Here is a 19,649-nt window from a genome sequence, read left to right as displayed (position 1 = left end):
CGTTTTGCCCAATAGGAATACATAAGGAAGTGTTTTTGTTCTATTTCATTTAATTTTATATTCGATTATACAGATGATTTATTGTCCGATTTTGAAATGGACATCTGAACAAGAAACCACGAGTCAAAATTGATTGATTGTTGATTAGTAAATATATCCCAAGATGCTTTTGGGGTTAGCCGTCAGGACGGTGAAAGCCATTTATTGTCCAAAAGAAAAGCATAAAACAGCGGGCACAATAATGTAATTACATTTTCGCTAAACAAAACAGTGCCTTATTCTTAAAATGTTCATGTTGTGAATGTTCCCACTTATTACTGTGCAAAACACCCCTTGTGGAAATGGCTATGGAGCCTTTTGTAGCCAATCATGTCGCTCATCAATGAAAATTAGGAGATCTGGTCCCACTTGGTATCTGGGTCCAAGTGATTTCTTGGCGGCCCTGTTCACATGCTGTAAAACCATTTAAAATGTCAAATTGTAAAATAGTTGTGACCTTATGTAGATTTCAATGCACAACGTTTTGTGGGTAACATTTTTGTTATGACATATAAAGTCATGCTCTCATACATAGTGAACCTGAGTAGAGCATAGGATGTTCCATCGCAAGTATGCAAAGACAGACCGTCTCCTTTCCCTCAAAGAGTTTGTAACAATCACATAAGAAAACATAACCTCCTACTAAACAGGAAAATGTTTACTGAGGGTTGGCATTGAGTATACTTTACATAAAAAAACAAACAGATGAATAATGGCTCTAAACAACCCCTAAAAACTGCTACTGCCAGTGTCGTGCGGTGAGGTGAACGGCTGGAGAGGCACACATGGGGGTGGATCTGAGTGCCAGGAGCCTGTCTCGCTCTACTTACTGTAACTCTCCCTTCACTACACTAAGATAGTGTCCTCTGATTCTCCTACCAGCACTACTGTGTCTTCTCTGCTGCTGCTGACTGAGCTCCGACTACAGTACACTTCCTGGTCACATGACACCTCTAAGTGTCCATTGGTGCACAAGGCCTGACTCCTCCCCCACAGTGAGGCATGCCTCTTTTGACTCTTTCTGCGCCGTGTTACTGGCAGTTGTGTGGCCCCGCCCCCAGAGACAATAAACAAAAAAGATGTGTGTAAGTTATAAACATCTTCTTTGTATTATTCTAAATGTTGTATATCAAAACAGTGGTGTATGGGGGTCATTCCGACCCGCTTTTGCACGCAGCGGTGCTTCACTGCGGTGCGAACAGGTCGGAACTGCGGCTGCGCGGCGCCCGCATTGAGAACGCGCGTCGTTGCCCGGCGACTGCAGTATATTTTCATGTGCTAAACTTGGCACTTTCACATACTAACTCAACATAGCACAGAATAGCGCATGATGTCACAAAATCCCATTTGCGCTATGTATTTGTAGTTTGCAGTTTCATAGGTAACCTTTAGGAGTCCCAAGTAACTGATATTTGGGTACTTAATATAATGAACATGCTTTAATTCCTCTGTACAGGACTTGGTAGCTTCAGTGTAACATGCAGCGTGTCAGACATTTTCTTTGGCAGCAAATGTGTTTCATGTTGTAAGCTCCTACAAATGCTATCCTTTTATAGTATACATTTCACCAGAGATGTGCGCTTATTGTTCACAGCTGGAATAAAAAGTCTGACAGTTATTTAGCAGATAATTGAAAAAAGTTGGCCGAGTCATGCTCTACAGAATAGCTGCAACTACAAAGGCCATCTGAAAACAATATGGGGGGGGAAAGGAGAAACAAGCCTCAATGACAGGGATGGGCTGGAAAATATTCTATCCAGGGTCAAAGGGAAGAAGATACTTAGATGAGAGAAGAGTATAAAAAGCAGACAAGTGTCAATTATCCAAACAGAGATCTGATCTTGTACATCCTAATTCCACAATGGATCCGGACTATAGATCTACAATGTCTAGGTCGGCAGTCAATATGGTCAACAAGCATTAAATCGACTTTGCCAAAAGGTCAAACCATGAGAGGTCGATGAGTTAAAATGGTCGACACACATCGGGTCGGCACGTTTTTTTAGGGGGTTTTCATGTTTTTGGACTTTTTCCATCCTTGACTATCCATGTTGCAAATCATAATCATTAGTAACTTGCGTCGAATGAAGCAGAGCGAGAAACCGCGAGCACCCCCAAAAATTGCAAAGCCTTCTCTTCTAGGGTGGTGTGTGACTGGCAGGGCCCCTCACTGTGCAGCCTGGGCCTTTTCCTCCGATGTATTGTGCAGCTGGCTGGGCTGCTAACCATGCAGTCTGAACCTTCTTCATTGGCGTGCTGTGCAACTGGCAGGGCCAGTCTATGTGTAGTATGAGCCTTCTCTTCCAGTGTAGTGTGTGACTGGCAGGGCCCCTCACTGTGCAGCCTGGGTCTTCTCTGGCATAGTGTGTGACTGGCAGGGCCCCTCACTGTGCAGCCTGGGTCTTCTCTGGTGTAGTGTGTGACTGGCAGGACCCCTCACTGTGCAGCCTGGGTCTTCTCTGGCATAGTGTGCGACTGGCAGGACCCCTCACTGTGCAGCCTGGGTCTTCTCTGGCGTAGTGTGTGACTGGCAGGGTCCCTCACTGTGCAGCCTGGGTCTTCTCTGGCGTAGTCTACGACTGGCAGGACCCCTCACTGTGCAGCCTGGGTCTTCTCTGGCATAGTGTACGACTGGCAGGACCCCTCACTGTGCAGCCTGGGTCTTCTCTGGTGTAGTGTGTGACTGGCAGGACCCCTCACTGTGCAGCCTGGGTCTTCTCTGGTGTAGTGTGTGACTGGCAGGGCCCTCACTGTGCAGCCTGGGTCTTCTCTGGCGTAGTGTACGACTGGCAGGGCCCTCACTGTGCAGCCTGGGTCTTCTCTGGCATAGTGTGTGACTGGCAGGGCCCCTCACTATGCAGCCTGGGTCTTCTCTGGCATAATGTGCGACTGTCAGGGCCCCTCACTGTGCAGCCTGGGTCTTCTCTGGTGTAGTGTGCGACTGGCAGGGTCCCTCACTGTGCAGCCTGGGTCTTCTGTGGCATAGTGTGTGACTGGCAGGGCCCCTCACTGTGCAGCCTGGGTCTTCTGTGACATAGTGTGCGACTGGCTGGACCCCTCACTGTGCAGCCTGGGTCTTCTGTGGCATAGTGTGCAACTGGCAGGGCCCCTCACTGTGCAGCCTGGGTCTTCTCTGGCGTAGTGTACGACTGGCAGGGCCCCTCACTGTGCCGCCTGGGTCTTCTCTGGCATAGTGTGCGACTGGCAGGGCCCCTCACTGTGCAGCCTGGGTCTTCTCTGGCATAGTGTGCGACTGGCAGGGCCCTCACTGTGCAGCCTGGGTCTTCTCTGGTGTAGTGTGTGACTGGCAGGACCCCTCACTGTGCAGCCTGGGTCTTCTCTGGCATAGTGTGCGACTGGCTGGACCCCTCACTGTGCAGCCTGGGTCTTCTCTGGCGTAATGTGCGACTGGCAGGGCCCTCACTGTGCAGCCTGGGTCTTCTCTGGTGAAGTGTGTGACTGGCAGGGCTTCTCACTGTGCAGCCTGGGTCTTCTCTGGTGTAGTGTGTGACTGGCAGGGCCCCTCACTGTGCAGCCTGGGTCTTCTCCGGTGTAGTGTGTGACTGGCAGGGCCCTCACTGTGCAGCCTGGGTCTTCTCCGGTGTAGTGTGTGACTGGCAGGGCCCCTCACTGTGCAGCCTGGGTCTTCTCTGGTGTAGTGTGTGACTGGCAGGGCCCCTCACTGTGCAGCCTGGGTCTTCTCCGGTGTAGTGTGTGACTGGCAGGGCCCCTCACTGTGCAGCCTGGGTCTTCTCTGGTGTAGTGTGCGACTGGCAGGGCCCCTCACTGTGCAGCCTGGGTCTTCTCTGGCGTAATGTGCGACTGGCAGGACCCCTCACTGTGCAGCCTGGGTCTTCTCTGGTGTAGTGTGCAACTGGCAGGGCCCCTCACTGTGCAGCCTGGGTCTTCTGTGACATAGTGTGCGACTGGCTGGACCCCTCACTGTGCAGCCTGGGTCTTCTCTGGCATAGTGTGTGACTGGCAGGGCCCCTCACTGTGCAGCCTGGGTCTTCTCTGGTGTAGTGTGTGACTGGCAGGGCCCTCACTGTGCAGCCTGGGTCTTCTGTGACATAGTGTGCGACTGGCAGGACCCCTCACTGTGCAACCTGGGTCTTCTCTGGTGTAGTGTGTGACTGGCAGGGCCCCTCACTGTGCAGACTGGGTCTTCTCTGGCGTAGTGTGTGACTGGCAGGGCCCCTCACTGTGCAGCCTGGGTCTTCTCTGGCATAGTGTGTGACTGGCAGGAACCCATCACTGTGCAGCCTGGGTCTTCTCTGGCACAGTGTGTGACTGGCTGGCCTGCTCATTCTTCTGAAAGTTATCTTTTCATATTCTCAAAAGACCTTGAAAGATCTTTAAAATCTAATTTTGTCACAAACTTTAGTGATTTGGAGTCAGCTCCGTGTATTTCTGTTGCTAATGAGTACTGAGGTTTATTCTTAATCTGTACAAATCAGCCACTGTGTCTCTGGAGAGTGTTAAATGACTAATCAGAGGCAGCCTGTGTGAGATATATATTCCAGTCACTCAGGACATTGACTGGGACCATCTGCTTGTAAGAGCGGCCTTCACCGTCTGTGATAAAACATGAGATCCGTCAGTTCTGTTCTAACTTTTACAGGAAATGAAGTTGAGCCTAGAAGATTGTTAGAAGAATAAGCTGCATACGGATAAGCATTACCCCACCGGCTAACAGCAGCAAATGTTCTTGTGTTTCTTTTCAGTGACGGTGACTGTGGGAGGAAAGCAATATCTCCTGGGACTCTATGACACAGCAGGACAGGTATTTGCTGCATCCGACCATTAAATGTCCTTTATACAACTGTAAATGTTTGTATATATTTTTTTTTCTGGGGGGGGGGGGGGTTTTATATAATAAATAAATATACACATACATACATACACACACACACACACACACACACACACACACACACACGTACAAATGTGTCCCATACATCAATGTATGCTGCAGTTGCACCAAACAGCCCTCTTAGCACTCCAGGTCCCATAAGACTCTGCTAGCGTCGGGGGTGAAGTATGGCTGACCGGCGGGGCGAGTGCAGCAAGCCCCTTGCGGGCTCGCTGCGCTCGCCGCGCTGCGGGCTCGGTGGTGACCTGCGGTCACCACGGGTTCTATTTCCACTCTATGGGTGTCGTGGACACCCACGAGTGGAAATAGTCCCTGTTGGTCGGCATGCCGATCATCGGGATAGTGAGGGGTCGGGATGCTGGAGGAGGTCATGTGACCGTCGGTCTCCCGGTCACATGAATACCACCCAGCGTCGGTAGTCTTTTTTGACAATGTGGCTAGGACACACCAGGAGACTGTGCTGATTAATTTGACATGTGACACTAGTATATCTGTGTGTGCGGCTGAGTCTCTGAATCTGTACATGAAGTGCTACAATGTAGCAGTCGCAGCTTTTTTTCCAATACAAGTTCTGTTCTGCTCCGTATACAACCTCAGTCACACACAATATACAAATGTCATATATCACAATAATATTCCCGGTGTGTCCTATTCGCATCTCGGTTTGACTAAGACGCATTTTCGTAAAAAAAAAAAAAGCCTGACGATGGCACAGTTGCATGGGACCTGGCAGCTCACTCACGCCAGGCATCTCACCCTGCATGGTGTATTAAGGCCAGATGTATGAGGGCACATCTGTATAAGTGAGAGAACTGACAACATTGGGTCATAAGTGCAAGCACACCCATGCAGCATACAGGTACAGTAATAATCTATCATGGGAACGTGTGCAGATAAACCCAATAGGTGGCCACCGCTGCTGAATGGCAAGTGGGGTTTTGCATATGTTATCACCTGTTCTGTTCTGGGTAAAACTGCTCTATGACAACTTGTATGGACTAGAGTGCAGCCTTATATGCAGTGACTGTGCACTTCTGCTACCAATAGCTGCCTTATCTAGCAACACTGAGGCTCACATTTATCAAGCCTTGGAGTGTGATAAATTGCACGGTTATAAGGTATCAACCAATCAGCTCCTGTTATGTTACAGGTTATTTTTGAAAAAGGACAGTTAGGAGCTGATTGGTTGCTTACACATTCTCAGCCTATACGCAAAAAGGAGGAACATCAGGGGTAAGGGTTGGTCCACTGGACTCAGACGCCATGTTATTACACGTACAAGCTCACAGCTGCCAGCAGATACATACCCCAAAAAAACCACTCCCTGTTATCACCTCTAAACGGTCACTTCCTGTTAATCACTTTTCCAGAAAATCCTCATTGAGAGTGAGACTGCAGCGACACCTTCATGCATGCGCATTGCGATCACAGCACTTGCGCAGTCTGCAGATAATCGCTCTGTTGGGTGATAATCAGCCCTAAATCTTAAAATTACTATTACTTAAACATAATATTTTCCGCCACATTATGAGGGAATTCAATATGCCGGGTTGGGTTGCCATCAGGGACAGGGACGAAGCCAGCATAGGAGGCGGCGCTGGAGAGGAGATCATCTCCGCACAGCCTCTCTCTATGCTGTGAGCGGGTACCAGGTCAAATCGACTCGGGTAACCCGTTCACACTGCGCGTCACTCGCTAATAACCCGGAAATAACCCTTCTTTATTCCCAGGTTGAATTATCGGGTTAGGCCCGGGAATTCGTCAGTGAACCGTTCACACCGCACAGTGACACGTGTCGACAAGGCAGAATACCGGTTCAATACCAGGTTATTTGTGAAGTGTGAATATATAGGGGTATATTCAATTAAAGTCGGATCCATTCCGACACGCATTTGTTAGAACGGATACGACAAACCCTATTCAAATGAGCGGCCAAATCCGACTGTCGGATTTGTCCGCTCACGGTGTCCCGTCCTGCTGCTCCTAGCAGCTGCCGGGTGTAGCTGTCAGCGGCGGCAGGGGGCAGCTATCACGGGGGGACCTGTCAGGCAGGCAGGGAGGGAAACCCGTCAGCGGCGGCCAGGGAGAGGTATCTGCAGTGGCCGGGGGTACCTGTCAGGTGGCCGTGGAGACCCGTCAGCGGCAGCCGGAGGAGTTATCAGTGGCGGCTGGGGGGACTTGTCAGGCCGCCGGGGGGACCCGTCAGCAGCGGCGGGGTGTATCTATCAGCAGCGGCCGGGGGGAGGTATCTGTGCGGCCGGGGACACATGTCAGGCGGCAGGGGGAGCTGTCAGCGGCGGTGGGGAAGCTGTCAGCGGCGAAGCTGTCAGTGGCGGCGGGGGACCTGTCAGCGGTGGCCGGGGTGCGATGCCGGGAGAGAGGAGCCTGGGCGGGGCGCACCCATCAGAGGTGGTGCCCTGCAGCCCACCGCCCCGCTCCCCCGTCTCATGTCCTCAATCCGACTTTTTTTAAAGTCGGATTGAGATGGTTGAAAAGGGAGCACGTGGATCGGCAGCTATTCCGCCAATCCACGTGATTTTCGACAAGTCGATTTCCTCGACTTGTTGAATAATTTAGGGTTAGATTGAATAGGTCGGAACCCCTTCGGACCTTAAAAAAAAAGTCTAAAAAAAAAGAATATTTATTTAAATCTGGAATTGTCTTCACCTGGCTTAATTTAAGGCCTGTTGAGTCTATCAGAAACCTTAAAGATTAGTTTTAATCAACTATAATGGTGGCAACAGTTTTATATTTGACATATTCATAGTTATTTTTACAATATGTTAAATTCAGCGAATAAATAGTAAGTGGGCATTAAAATGTACAGAAATGTCAGGGTTTAGTTTGCAAAAAGGAAAGGGCATGGTAATTTATTTTCACTAAGAGATTCAGTGAAATGAGCAGTCTTTAAAAAAAAAAACATATTACAATAACTTATATATTTGTTCCACTTTAAGACATTATTTTCCTGCAACTATAACTGTGCCGTTCAGGATAGCAGGAGCTCCCGTTCCTGTCAGTGGGATTCTCAGAAAAGCTTTTGAACTAACTGTACTTTCAAGTTGCTGAATATGTTAAAGATGATTCCACGGAGCTGACGTTTTTTCCCTGTACAGTGAAGTGCCCATGTGAAAATGTTTAGGCAGCGGTACTCGTTTCATACAGTTGGATCACTGGCGCCAGTCTCTCAGTATAATTAGTCTCAGGAAGAAGGTCTTAGCTATTTAATCCAGCCTGAATCAGTTACATCAATAACCTTGTACATCTTATGGGACACTGTAAAAATGCAATAACTGCGCTTCACATTAAATTCATTACTGCCTTACTATGCAGTTCTGCAGAGAACTGACACTCCTTCCCCAACCTCACTTTATTACTGTGATTGTTACTTACACTAGAGAAATAGACAGATGTGCCGTCTTTTATGTCAAATACACAGCTACAGTATGTGGACATCTCAGTCTATTGTGTGTGTGTGTGTGTGTGTATATATATATATATATATATATATATAAACTATATAGAAAGATAGATAATACACAGTATATATATATATATATATATATATATATATATATATATAATAGATATGTAGATAGTGTGTGTGTATATATATATATATATATATATATATATAGTATATGACACATACAGCTCATCATTGACTAGTGATGTTGATCAGGGGTATATGATCTAGGTGTGAGAAATGACAGGCAGATGATTCAGATAAGAAGACTTTTGATCTAGATGTGATTCGTTTTAGGTTTCCATAATTTCCTCTTTTTTTTTTTGACAACTTCACCCTAGATCCTGGGGCATTCTATATTTGGCAATGCCCCGATTTATGAAGTGGAGCCCTACCTATGACAAAAATACTCTCCCTGTCATCAAAGGTACTGTAGCTCCCTCTAGAGAAATGAACTACCAGGCCTTTCCTGCAAAAGCTTCCTGTGGGTAATTTTATTTTACAAAGATCGCGGCAGCATTCAGGATGGAGACAGCCAGAGAAAATGAAAGAAAAAGCTGCTTCATGATCTAATCTAACAGACCGTGATACCGTGAGGCTTCATGACACTACTGCAAAACTGAGCAGACTATGCGCCTGATTGCAAAAAGCAAAGCAGCTGAGTCTGTGGATGCAGCAGCTAAGCCTCTCCAGCCTCAGCCTCCCTGTGTCCTGCCATCCTCAGCCTCCCTGTGCCTCTGCCTCTCCAGCCTCAGCCTCCCTGTGTCCTGCCATCCTCAGCCTCCTGTGCCTCTCCAGCCTCAGCCTCCCTGTGTCCTGCCATCCTCAGCCTCCTGTGCCTCTCCAGCCTCAGCCTCCCTGTGTCCTGCCATCCTCAGCCTCCTGTGCATCTTCAGCCTCAGCATCCGTGTGTCCTGCCATCCTCAGCCTCCCTGTGCCTCTGCCTCTCCAGCCTCAGCCTCCCTGTGTCCTGCCATCCTCAGCCTCCTGTGCCTCTCCAGCCTCAGCCTCCCTGTGTCCTGCCATCCTCAGCCTCCTGTGCCTCTCCAGCCTCAGCCTCCCTGTGTCCTGCCATCCTCAGCCTCCTGTGCCTCTCCAGCCTCAGCCTCCCTGTGTCCTGCCATCCTCAGCCTCCTGTGCATCTTCAGCCTCAGCATCCCTGTGTCCAGCCTCCTGTGCCTCTCCAGCCTCAGCCTTCCTGTGTCCTGCCATCCTCAGCCTCCTGTGCCTCTCCAGCCTAAGCCTCCCTGTGTCCTGCCATCCTCAGCCTCCCTGTGCCTCTGCCTCTCCAGCCTCAGCCTACTGTGCCTCTCCAGCCTCAGCCTCCCTGTGCCTCTCCAGCCTCAGCCTCACTGTGTCCTGCCATCCTCAGCCTCCTGTGACTCTCCAGCCTCAGCCTCCCTGTGTCCTGCCATCCTCAGCAGGGACGGATCTAAACTTTTCTTTAGGGGGGGCGGTTTACTGTTTAATCTTGACTCCTCCCTCTACAGTCCCAACTCCTCCCATCTGCAATCCTAACTCCTCCTCTCTCAATTATGACTGAACTTTTTGAGTGAGACTGAGATAGATCTTTGTGATTGTTCTATGTACATGTGACTGTGCTATGGGGTAATCGTATTTATTAGCCCTAGTACCCACACGCCAGCAAGTGAGGGGCAAATGCTCTGTAACCCTTGCTCTCATGGCTCCTCTGTGCTGCTGTGGTATAAGCTGCAGCACATCGTTCTGCCTCAGGCTCTCCCAGTAGAGCTCTCTTATGCTCAAAAGTGGGCGTGGCTATGACTGTGTGGTGGGGGCGGTCGCCCCCTTCGCCCCCCCCCCCCCCCCCCCCCCCCCCAGATCCGGCCCTGCCTCTGCCTCCTGTGCCTCTCCAGCCTCAGCCTCCCTGTGTCCTACCATCCTCGGCCTCCCTGTGCCTCAGCCTCCCTGTGTCCTGCCATCCTCAGCCTCCTGTGCCTCTCCAGCCTAAGCCTCCCTGTGCCTCTGCCTCTCCAGCATCAGTCTCCCTGTGTCCTGCCATTCTCAGCCTCCCAATGCCTCTGCCTCTCCAGCCTCAGCCTCCCTGTGCCTCTGCCCACCCTTGCACCGGGCCGCAGTCACTTACCTCAGCCAGCCCCGTCCCCTCCTGGCGCTCCTCCTCCCTCTCCGCGGCTCCTCCGCCTCCCAGCGGCGCGGTGTGACATCATGACGCCACAGACCCGCGCTACTACTGCACGGTGACCGGGGCAGGTGCCAGGTTGGGGGGCGGCGTGGTGCGGGCAGCGGGTGACTATAGGTGGGAGCGGCTCCCGGGACATGCTGATCACTGTAGCGGCGCAGGGTGCTTATTTGGAGGCGTATGGCTGTATCTGCGGGGCCCAGAGCAGTCTGATGTATCACTCTGCGTGTTCCTATGGGCAGGAGTGAGGGCTGCTGCAGCATGCCGCCCGCCCGGGGAAGAGGGCAGGGAGCCCGGTGCATATAGCGCCCTGTAATCACAGGGATCGGGGACACCTCACATGCTCTCCGATGTATGAAGGGAGTATGTTACCGGGACAGTGGATACAGGGAGCAGAGGGATATTCCGGCAACACTTTCCCAGGCAGCGGCTGCGGCGAACGCTAGAGCGATACGCTTTGCATCATGTATTTGCTGCCACCTGCTGGTGATGCGCCGGTACTGACAGAGGCTCAGTAACAGTGGGGCAGATGTATTAAGCCTACAGAAGCATAAAGAAGTGATAAAGCGGTGGTAAGTGTAAGGTGATAACGTACCAGCCAATCAGCTCATAACTGTCAATTTACATATTGGAGCTGATTAGCTGGTGCATTATCACCTTGCACTTATCACCGGTTTATCACTTCTTTATGCTTTCTCCAGGCTTAATACATCTGCCCCAGTGTTACAACAGGTACTTGTGAAAGTGGCAGCATGTGGTCCCTCCAGGCCAGAATTGTTCTTTTCCCCAGCAGCCAGTGCTCCTGCCCCAGCCAGCTCTTCCATCCAAGATCTCTTTCCAGGGGGTATATTTACTAAAGGTCGATTTTGTTTGGTTTTAGGTCGATGTTACATCGATTTTAATCGATGCGGGGCTTCCAGGGTTAAAACACACATTCACCAAGCACGCCTGCTGCCTGTCGGTCACACATGGCTCCAGTCTAGAACACTTGCTGGCAGTAGAAGGACATTTGATAGTTTTAAGGTGCTACATACTGCACTCATTACATGATAAAGTATCTGAACACTTCTTCTTCTCTACAGGAAGATTACGATCAACTCCGACCCCTCTCCTACCCCAACACGGATGTGTTCCTGATTTGTTTCTCAGTTGTTAATCCGGCTTCTTACCACAACGTCCAGGAGGAATGGGTGTCGGAACTCAGGGCCCGTATGCCTAACGTGCCTTATGTTTTAATAGGAACCCAGGTTAGTGGACTGACTTCATTGTATAGTTTACCGTCTATTGCCAGATGTGCCCGGCGTGAGTGCTGAAAGGGTTAACTAGTGCCACTCACCAATAAAAAAGCCACATACTCTGATGTTCGAAACCACAATATTATCTGTGAACGATTCATTTGTAGTTGTTTTTGGTCTATACAATGTAGCATTCCTGCAGAGCACAGCTGTCCATCAGTTGCTGCAATGGCTGAAAGCAAAACTTAGGGATCTGATGGCTCAGACCTCGCTCCGATGCTTCCCAGTCTTTGTCATATGATAAAATAGTATTTACCATGAACGCTGATTCTAAAAACACATGAGTAGAGATTGTGCCACATACTTCAGGTTTATCAGATCAAATTCTTCTCATCCGACAGATGGTAACCAGTGCAGCAGGTCATTGGGTTGAGGGTAACACGCACGTTTTTTTTTTTTTTTTTATAAAATCACACAGGGCCAGATGGGCCCGCAGCCCCAAATCACTACATAAAAATAGGCCTGACAGCGGGATGTTGCATGTGGGTTCTGCAGCAGCCGCACAAGTGCATTATTCACCTTTGCCCTCTGGCCAGGCAGGTACACCTACTCCCAATATTCCGGTATTGGACTCCGGGTCGACACCCATTATGTCAACACCTATTGGTCGACAGTGGCTAGGTCGCCACTAGAAATAGGTCGACACGGCCATTGGGTCGACATGAAAAAAGGTCGACGTGAGTTTTTTATATATTTTTTGTGCCGTTTACTTCGTAAAGTGACCATGAACCCCAATTAGTGCACCGTGTCCCCTTGCCATGCTTCGAGCAAGGTGCCTCGCTGCGCTCAGTACAGGTTCCCAATCGTAGTCCACGTGGATCGTAAAGTATGAAAAACTTTAAAAGAAAGAAAGTGAAAAACTCATGTCGACCTATTTCCAGTGCCGATCTAGTCACTGTTGACCGATGGGTGTCGACCCAGAGTCCGGATACACAATATTCAGAGGAGCAGAAACGAAGACTGTACACAATTGATAAGGTCCTTACTATTATAGGAGCAACGTCAGAGCCGACTGGTAATTCGTCTCCTACTAAACCGGATCACTACATGCTGTATAGGCTTACGGTCATTAGGCTGACAAGTCTTAGGTCGACCACTATTGGTCGACATGGAAAAAAAGCCGACATGAGTTTTTCACTTTTTTTTTTCTTTTGAACTTTTTCATACTTAGCGATCCACGTGGCCTACAATTGGGAACAGTAACCTTGCCCAAAGCATGGCGAGCGGACACGGTGCACTAATTGGTGTTTGTCACTTTACGAAGAAAACGACACCAAAAACAGTAAAAAAAAACACTCACGTCGACCTTGTTCGTGTCAACCTAATGACCCTGTCGACCCAGTGACCATCGACCAATAGTGGTCGACCTAATGGCCCATACACGCTGTATACTTAATATACACTCTTTATAGCCAGCATTCTGGACTTGGTACCGGAAAAAAGTCATTGGACAGGAAGTAATGAAGTCCGAGTTCGGTGGCCGTGCGGGATGTCGGCCAGAACTCAGATGTTTTTCAAAAAGGGCAATCGTACAAGACTAAACCATGCTTTGTACATTATTGCCCCTTTAAAAAAATTGTCCGAGTTTGGCCAGCAACCCGCACCTCCGCCCATTCACTTTAATTTACATGAACAAGGTTTTAAAGATATAAAGCTGCATAATATACATTTACAACGATAATTAATTACTTCTTATCATCTCCTCACTCCATTAGACAGATGAAGCAGTCCTGGTGGCATCTCATGTAGGTCAAAAAATCGGAGACTATGGTGGTTTGCGTTATAGTGATATCACTGGCCCTATGTACCCATCCACCTAACCACACCCACGCTGTCACTCAAGCTCTGTCTAATTAGAGAAGCTCCTCCCTTCTAAAGTGGAATTAATATTATATAAATGTGATATTTTGGGGGGAATTCAAATGTTTGAAAAGTCGGTTGGGGGTCTGTTTTTTCCTGTCTATTAGATAGGAAAGAACAGACTCCCAACTGACTTGTCAAACAATTGAATCTCCCCCTTTTTCTGCACATGATCAAAATCAGGTATATTTTATTTAGATTGTTCACCTTGTGTCCAAGTTATTCAGTGATTAGATTGTTCTACAAAATGTAAGGTTTGATTAAAATTCAGAAAATGAATACACATCACCACACTGGTTTAAAATGAGGTGAGAAATATTTTAGACATAAATGTCTGATTACTGAAATTGTTATTTTTCATAATCGTTTCCTTGTGTAAATGATTCTAGATTGATCTGAGAGATGATCCAAAAACGTTGGCTCGACTTCTTCATATGAAAGAAAAACCACTTACTTATGAGCAAGGAATAAAACTGGCAAAGATGGTAGGTGTTTGGTTTATTGTGTGTCCTTCTCCCAGTTTGTGGGGCAGATTCAATTATGCGTGGAAGCCGGCGGGAACCTTTCTAGCGGCTTCCGTGCATTAACTGGGATAGGTTGATTCAGCGCTCAGCCTATGGAGGTGCGAGCAGAATCCACCTACCATATTATTTATAAAAATATATGCACTGCGCTATGTGTAGAAAAAGCAGCTCATCTATATAGGAAACTTTTAAAATAGCAAAAAGAGAGCGCTATTATTAGGAAAGTGGCCACCTGTAGAAAAGAAATTGGGGTTAGAGTAAATGTTTACAGCCCTTTTTGTGAACGGGTAGGTGACCTGCAGTCCTCGATGTTAATTGGTGTGAAGCCGTTTGCAAATCTCACCCTGCCTACCTGTCCCTATTCCAGCGAAGATGGTTGCAGCCGTTGCACTGAAGCTTGCTGCGGCTGGCAGTGTCAGTTGCCGCTGCGTCCAGCGGGTTGTAGGCGGGATGACGTCACCGGACTGGCGCCGGGAGCGGCTCGTGGTGTAGCCGATGCTGCGGCCAAACAGGAGGTTGTATCACCTTTCAGTGTGTGTCCAACGCGTTTCATGCGTCCTGGGCGCACTTTTTCAAGGAATAAACTTTTCATTAAAAAATGTATGTATTTTAATATAAAACTTTATTGATAAAATACCGGAACTTCCGGACGGAAATTGAGTTTTTTTGCGGGAACCACATGTTCTAAGAAAAATCTCTTAAAAAGTTAAAACAATGTCTGTAAACAAAAAGAAAGTTTTTTCTCTAAGGTGCCACTTCTATATGTATGTAAAATGTATAGTATTTATTTATAAAAAAAAAGAATTTATAAAAAAGAATTGAGTTCAATATCTATTTATACCCTCTCCGTTTCAGGGCTTTTAATTCAAAGATCCATTTAGTCAAAGTTTTCTTTAATTGTCCTGAGATGTCTCCTCCTCTCCAATCTCGAGAGGAGACATCTCAGAACAATTAAAGAAAAAACTTTCCCTGCTATATAACAAATAAGAGAATAACCCCTCCTTATTTCCCTAAACTAAACCATTTCTGCTGATTGCATTCATATGATGGACAAATCTGGCTGGATTTCACAGATCAATTGGGGCTGTAGATTCCTAGTATATTGTAACAATCAGCAGATCTGCAGACCGTTTCTAGTAAAATGATGAGCCTTTCAAAATTGGCAGATCTGTATTTACTGAAAATGATCTGCAAAACACTGAAACATATCTGTAGTGTATGGTGGATTGGGGAATCTTTAAATCTGGGGGGGAAAAACTCAGAATCTGCAAATTGTTTTTTTTTGTGTGATTGCTGATATATGGGAGACTTTATTAGTTTGTAACTTTCATATTACCACGGATTCCTGACCACTTGTTTAATCCACTGATTCTAAAGTGTCTTTCTTACTCCGTAATAAACAACATTTTAATTAAAATGACTTGTGATACAGGACCACTCACCTGGGGGTAAGTTACTAAGCGTCAGCTGTGTGTGTTTTGCTTTGAGTGGTATTGCAGTTTAAAATGTTCTGCTTAAACACGCCATAAAGCGACGGCTGTTGCAAGCCACTGCTTAGTAAATGTATCCTCTGGCGTAGATGACGCAGCACTTGGACCTGTTTGGATTAATAAAACCTAATTATGGGGATAATTCAGAGTTGATCGCAGCAGCAAATTTGTTAGCAGTTGGGCAAAACCATGTGCACTGCAGGGGGCAGATGTAACATGTGCAGAGAGAGTTAGATTTGGGTGGGTTATTTTGTTTCTGTGCAGGGTAAATACTGGCAGCTTTATTTTTACACTGCAATTTAGATTTGTTTGAACACACCCCACCCAAATCTAACTCTCTCTGCACATGTTACATCTGCTCCACCTGCAGTGCACATGGTTTTGCCCAAATGCTAACAAAATTGCTGCTGCGATCAACTCTGAATTACTCCCTATATCCTGTAACTAGTTGATGACTTCAGTACAGTGCTCACGTTGGTGTTTTCCAGATTGGAGCACAGTGCTACTTGGAGTGTTCCGCACTAACTCAAAAAGGCCTCAAGAACGTGTTTGACGAAGCTATCCTCACAGTGTTCCACCCAAAGAAAAAGAAGAAGGGCTGCGGGAAGTGTCGCAACTCTTGCACAATTGTCTGAGATCATTCCCACCAACACGAATGGTGCTATTGTACAGGGATGGGAGGAAAACGGCTACGAACGGAAGAGTGGAAATGTCCCTGAGTGAACAAAAAGCAAATACGGAGGATATGATCAGTGAGGATCCCTTTGTTGTGTGCAGAGCCTTCTATCTGTGACACCTCCGCAATATAACATTTAACTCACTGTACTTCACTACTTCCCCTCACACTGTGATGTTTTCTATGAGATTTGTCTATAAACTATATGTGCCTTTTCCAGTGTACATTCTGAGTATGTGCTCAATAGGATGACCTTGAATTAATACTACACAAGTGAACATACAAGTAAGTGCCTTGAACATGTGATTTTCAAGGTTCAGTAGTTCTATGAGCTGCTGAGAATGTTTGGACATCTTTTACCTTACCGTTTATAACACTATTAGTTTAGTACCATAGAGCCTTTTTAGCTGTTTCATGGCCAGTTTCCATAGCTGCACAGGACAGACCTTCACAAAGTTTTTCTATGAATACATATTTTAGCTAAATACTCGAGTATATGGATGTTGTAAATATGTACACCTATGACCATATCATACATTAATAAAACACATGGAAAGCTAAGAGTCTATACTAGCATTCCCACCACTGCGTTCATGCTGCGATTACGATTTTAGAGCGCAGCACGCCTGATTTCTTGTGCATTAACTTAAGTTACTAGTTCAATAGCTTATACTGATGAAAGTGCGTTAAATATGCATCACATAGAAAGGTTTTAGCATTATGCATTATTACCAATTTCTTCAACACGTTTTTGAACAAGCTCTCCACGGAATTCAACGTTACCTGGCTAGGAACAATAATTCAATCCAGGATCCTCAATGGCTGCACATTGAGAGGGTTCTGTTGCAGTGCAGCTGCTGAATGTACAGCTCTGTGAAAACCCAAAATACTGAAGGTCAAATTCTGTCTTGTTCTGTTTTTTTACCGTACATTCTCCACATAGCAGAATGTAATTGAAGATTAACACTGTGTGTATCTAAAAATGGAATAAAGCCTAAAAAATGTACCTGTCTGGTTTAAGCTACATGTTTTGGTTCAACTCTCAAAATGGCTTCAACTTTGTGTTTACATGACATTTGTATTTATAATCGTCAGTCTTCTACACACAGCGGAGGCAGCCATTTTGTGAACTAAAAGACTCATTAAAAGTCCTAGAAAATGCATTTAATAGGAAGCAGTGACATCACTGATGCACAATGGGTCTCGTACCTCATGAATGTTACTGGTTCATAGTATTCCATTTTATGAATATTCGTTCAGTCTAAATAAAATTACCTACATCACTGTATATAGCTAACGGGCAGTGTCAGATTGGTGGGTTGTACTAATGCTTTCCTCCACGCACGGTAAGCATTAGTACTGTTTACAGCAGAAGCCATTTACCGAAGAGGCATATGTATTAAACCTCAGGCATTGAGATGCCCTTTCGCTGGGTGGCCGAACCGGGCGGGGGGGGGGACAGGCAGGAGCAGCTTGCTGACCGGCAACAAGTGGCTTCCGCATTGGGTTACACAGGTGTACTGCAGCTCCGGGGGTGCGGGCACCGGACGCTCTCCGCACTATTGAATATCCAACTGCCTCAGGTATGTACAGCCCGCACCCTCAGCTGCCGATATCCGGTATGCTGCTGCTGGCTGTCCCCCTCGCCCAGCTCGGCCACCCAGCTGTACGGTGAGAAGGACATCACCAGAGCATGAGGTTTAATACATATGCCTCTTCGGTAGATGGCCTCTGCGGTAAACGGTAGTAATGCTTACCGGGGCGGTAAGCATTAGTACATCCCGCCCTGGGGCAGTAAGGGCCCACCAGGAGAATGCAGTGGTAGAGCCCCATGTTTAAGGGTGTGGCCAGCCAGCACAGAGACTTAGCTAACCATTAGAAAGTGTATGGTCTGGGCCCCTTTATAAATATGCATAGTGCATGCTTGATAATGTACCAGATTGGTAGCCACAATGCACTGTAGTAAATACACGATAGTGCTGGGAAAGCATCATAATGTAAGTAACCACGTTCATTGGTGGTCCTGCTCCACCTGGTAACTGGCCCACTAATAGAGTTATAATGTGAGTGTTCAGTCAGCAGCCTGATCTCTAGAGGATGGGGTAGGGCCCCCTATGGGCCAGTTCAACCCTGTTAACGGGTATGCTTAAAAACAAAATTTGCAGTATGAGATGTTTGTAATACTAGGTCACTATCGAGGATTACACGGGAGTAGTGTGTGATACGTTCCTACACTTCATGTCTCCAGGTGATGACAATGCAGTTTGTGTCATTGTGGCCCTGCCTCTATGCTCAGCGCCACGAATGTCGTCACGACTCCCCTGAAAAGCCTTCATCACTGGGGCAGTGGGTGGGATGTGGGAGGTTTGTCTACAATCCTTGGAGAACTTTGGAGTCTTCCGGTCATACAGGGAGAGTAGGCAAATCCTATTGATATTCCGACTAAGGCAGGACAGTCTACACCAGGCTCCATCGTATTAGAACTGTGTCTGAATAAGGCCTCTACATCTTTAATGGCATCCCAAACAATTACTGAGGTTTCTCCCTGAGGTAAACGTTTGCACCAAAGACTTTCTGTGAAGCCAGAGACGCCTGTATTTATAGTCATCACTAACCCAAAATAACTTGAACTTTTTATGATTATTTATTTAAAAAATAGTAATTGCAAACTAGTCTATGCAATTTCCAACAGTAATATCAACATATATTTATACAGCCAATATGATACTACATGTATTTATACAGCCAATATGATACTGTATGCAAGAGGAATATAGCTGAAAGTATTGCCATACTCATTTGTGGAGACAATGTACAGTAGGACAAGTGGTGGAAGTACTCACATACAATTACTGTATATGTATGGCTTTACTCAGGTGTGAAGCATACCCTAATTTTTATTTGAAACATATCAAACTCTTATAATACATCTTTCACTTAAATACTTTCTTTACTGAGGTCGCTGGTTCCTAGTGCCTAGGCTCCATTTTCAGGAATATTTGTCCAGCACACAAAATGGCTGCATTACAAAATGGCTGCATCCACTTTATCTACTAGACACAGTGGATTAGAGTTTCTGTGTATACAGTAGTTATTTTAGTACACCCACTATGTTCGTTTCATTGGTTTGTATATAACTGTAAGAAAAAAATAACAAAAAATTATATATATATATATATATATATATATATATACATACATACACACATACATACTGTATATACACACTGCTCAAAAAAATAAAGGGAACACTTAAACAACACATCCT

At 46.7% G+C, this 19,649-nt stretch overlaps 1 protein-coding gene and 1 long non-coding RNA gene across 3 annotated transcripts in view; one reads left to right on the top strand and one right to left on the bottom strand.

The window, feature by feature from the left end:
* LOC134980435 (uncharacterized) overlaps positions 1-10,965 on the bottom strand; it is a 168,339-nt gene extending 157,374 nt beyond the window's left edge. Inside the window, exon 1 of the long non-coding RNA XR_010190395.1 lies at positions 10,483-10,965. This is a non-coding gene — a long non-coding RNA (uncharacterized LOC134980435). The remainder of the gene's footprint in view (positions 1-10,482) is intronic.
* The window catches only part of RHOJ (ras homolog family member J), an 86,206-nt gene extending 68,819 nt beyond the window's left edge, over positions 1-17,387 (top strand). For both annotated transcript variants that reach the window (XM_063947266.1, XM_063947267.1), the window contains exons 2-5: positions 4,764-4,822; positions 11,619-11,783; positions 14,081-14,176; positions 16,194-17,387. In XM_063947266.1, coding sequence (XP_063803336.1) covers positions 4,764-4,822; positions 11,619-11,783; positions 14,081-14,176; positions 16,194-16,340 — 467 coding nt within the window. In that variant the 3' untranslated portion in view covers positions 16,341-17,387. The remainder of the gene's footprint in view (positions 1-4,763; positions 4,823-11,618; positions 11,784-14,080; positions 14,177-16,193) is intronic.
* The last annotated feature ends 2,262 nt before the right edge of the window (positions 17,388-19,649 follow it).

The sequence above is a fragment of the Pseudophryne corroboree genome, chromosome 12 (genome assembly GCF_028390025.1).
Source record: "Pseudophryne corroboree isolate aPseCor3 chromosome 12, aPseCor3.hap2, whole genome shotgun sequence".
NCBI lineage: Eukaryota > Metazoa > Chordata > Amphibia > Anura > Myobatrachidae > Pseudophryne > Pseudophryne corroboree.
Note: the sequence above shows the minus strand (reverse complement) of the source record. Positions and strands in the feature narration are given on the sequence as shown.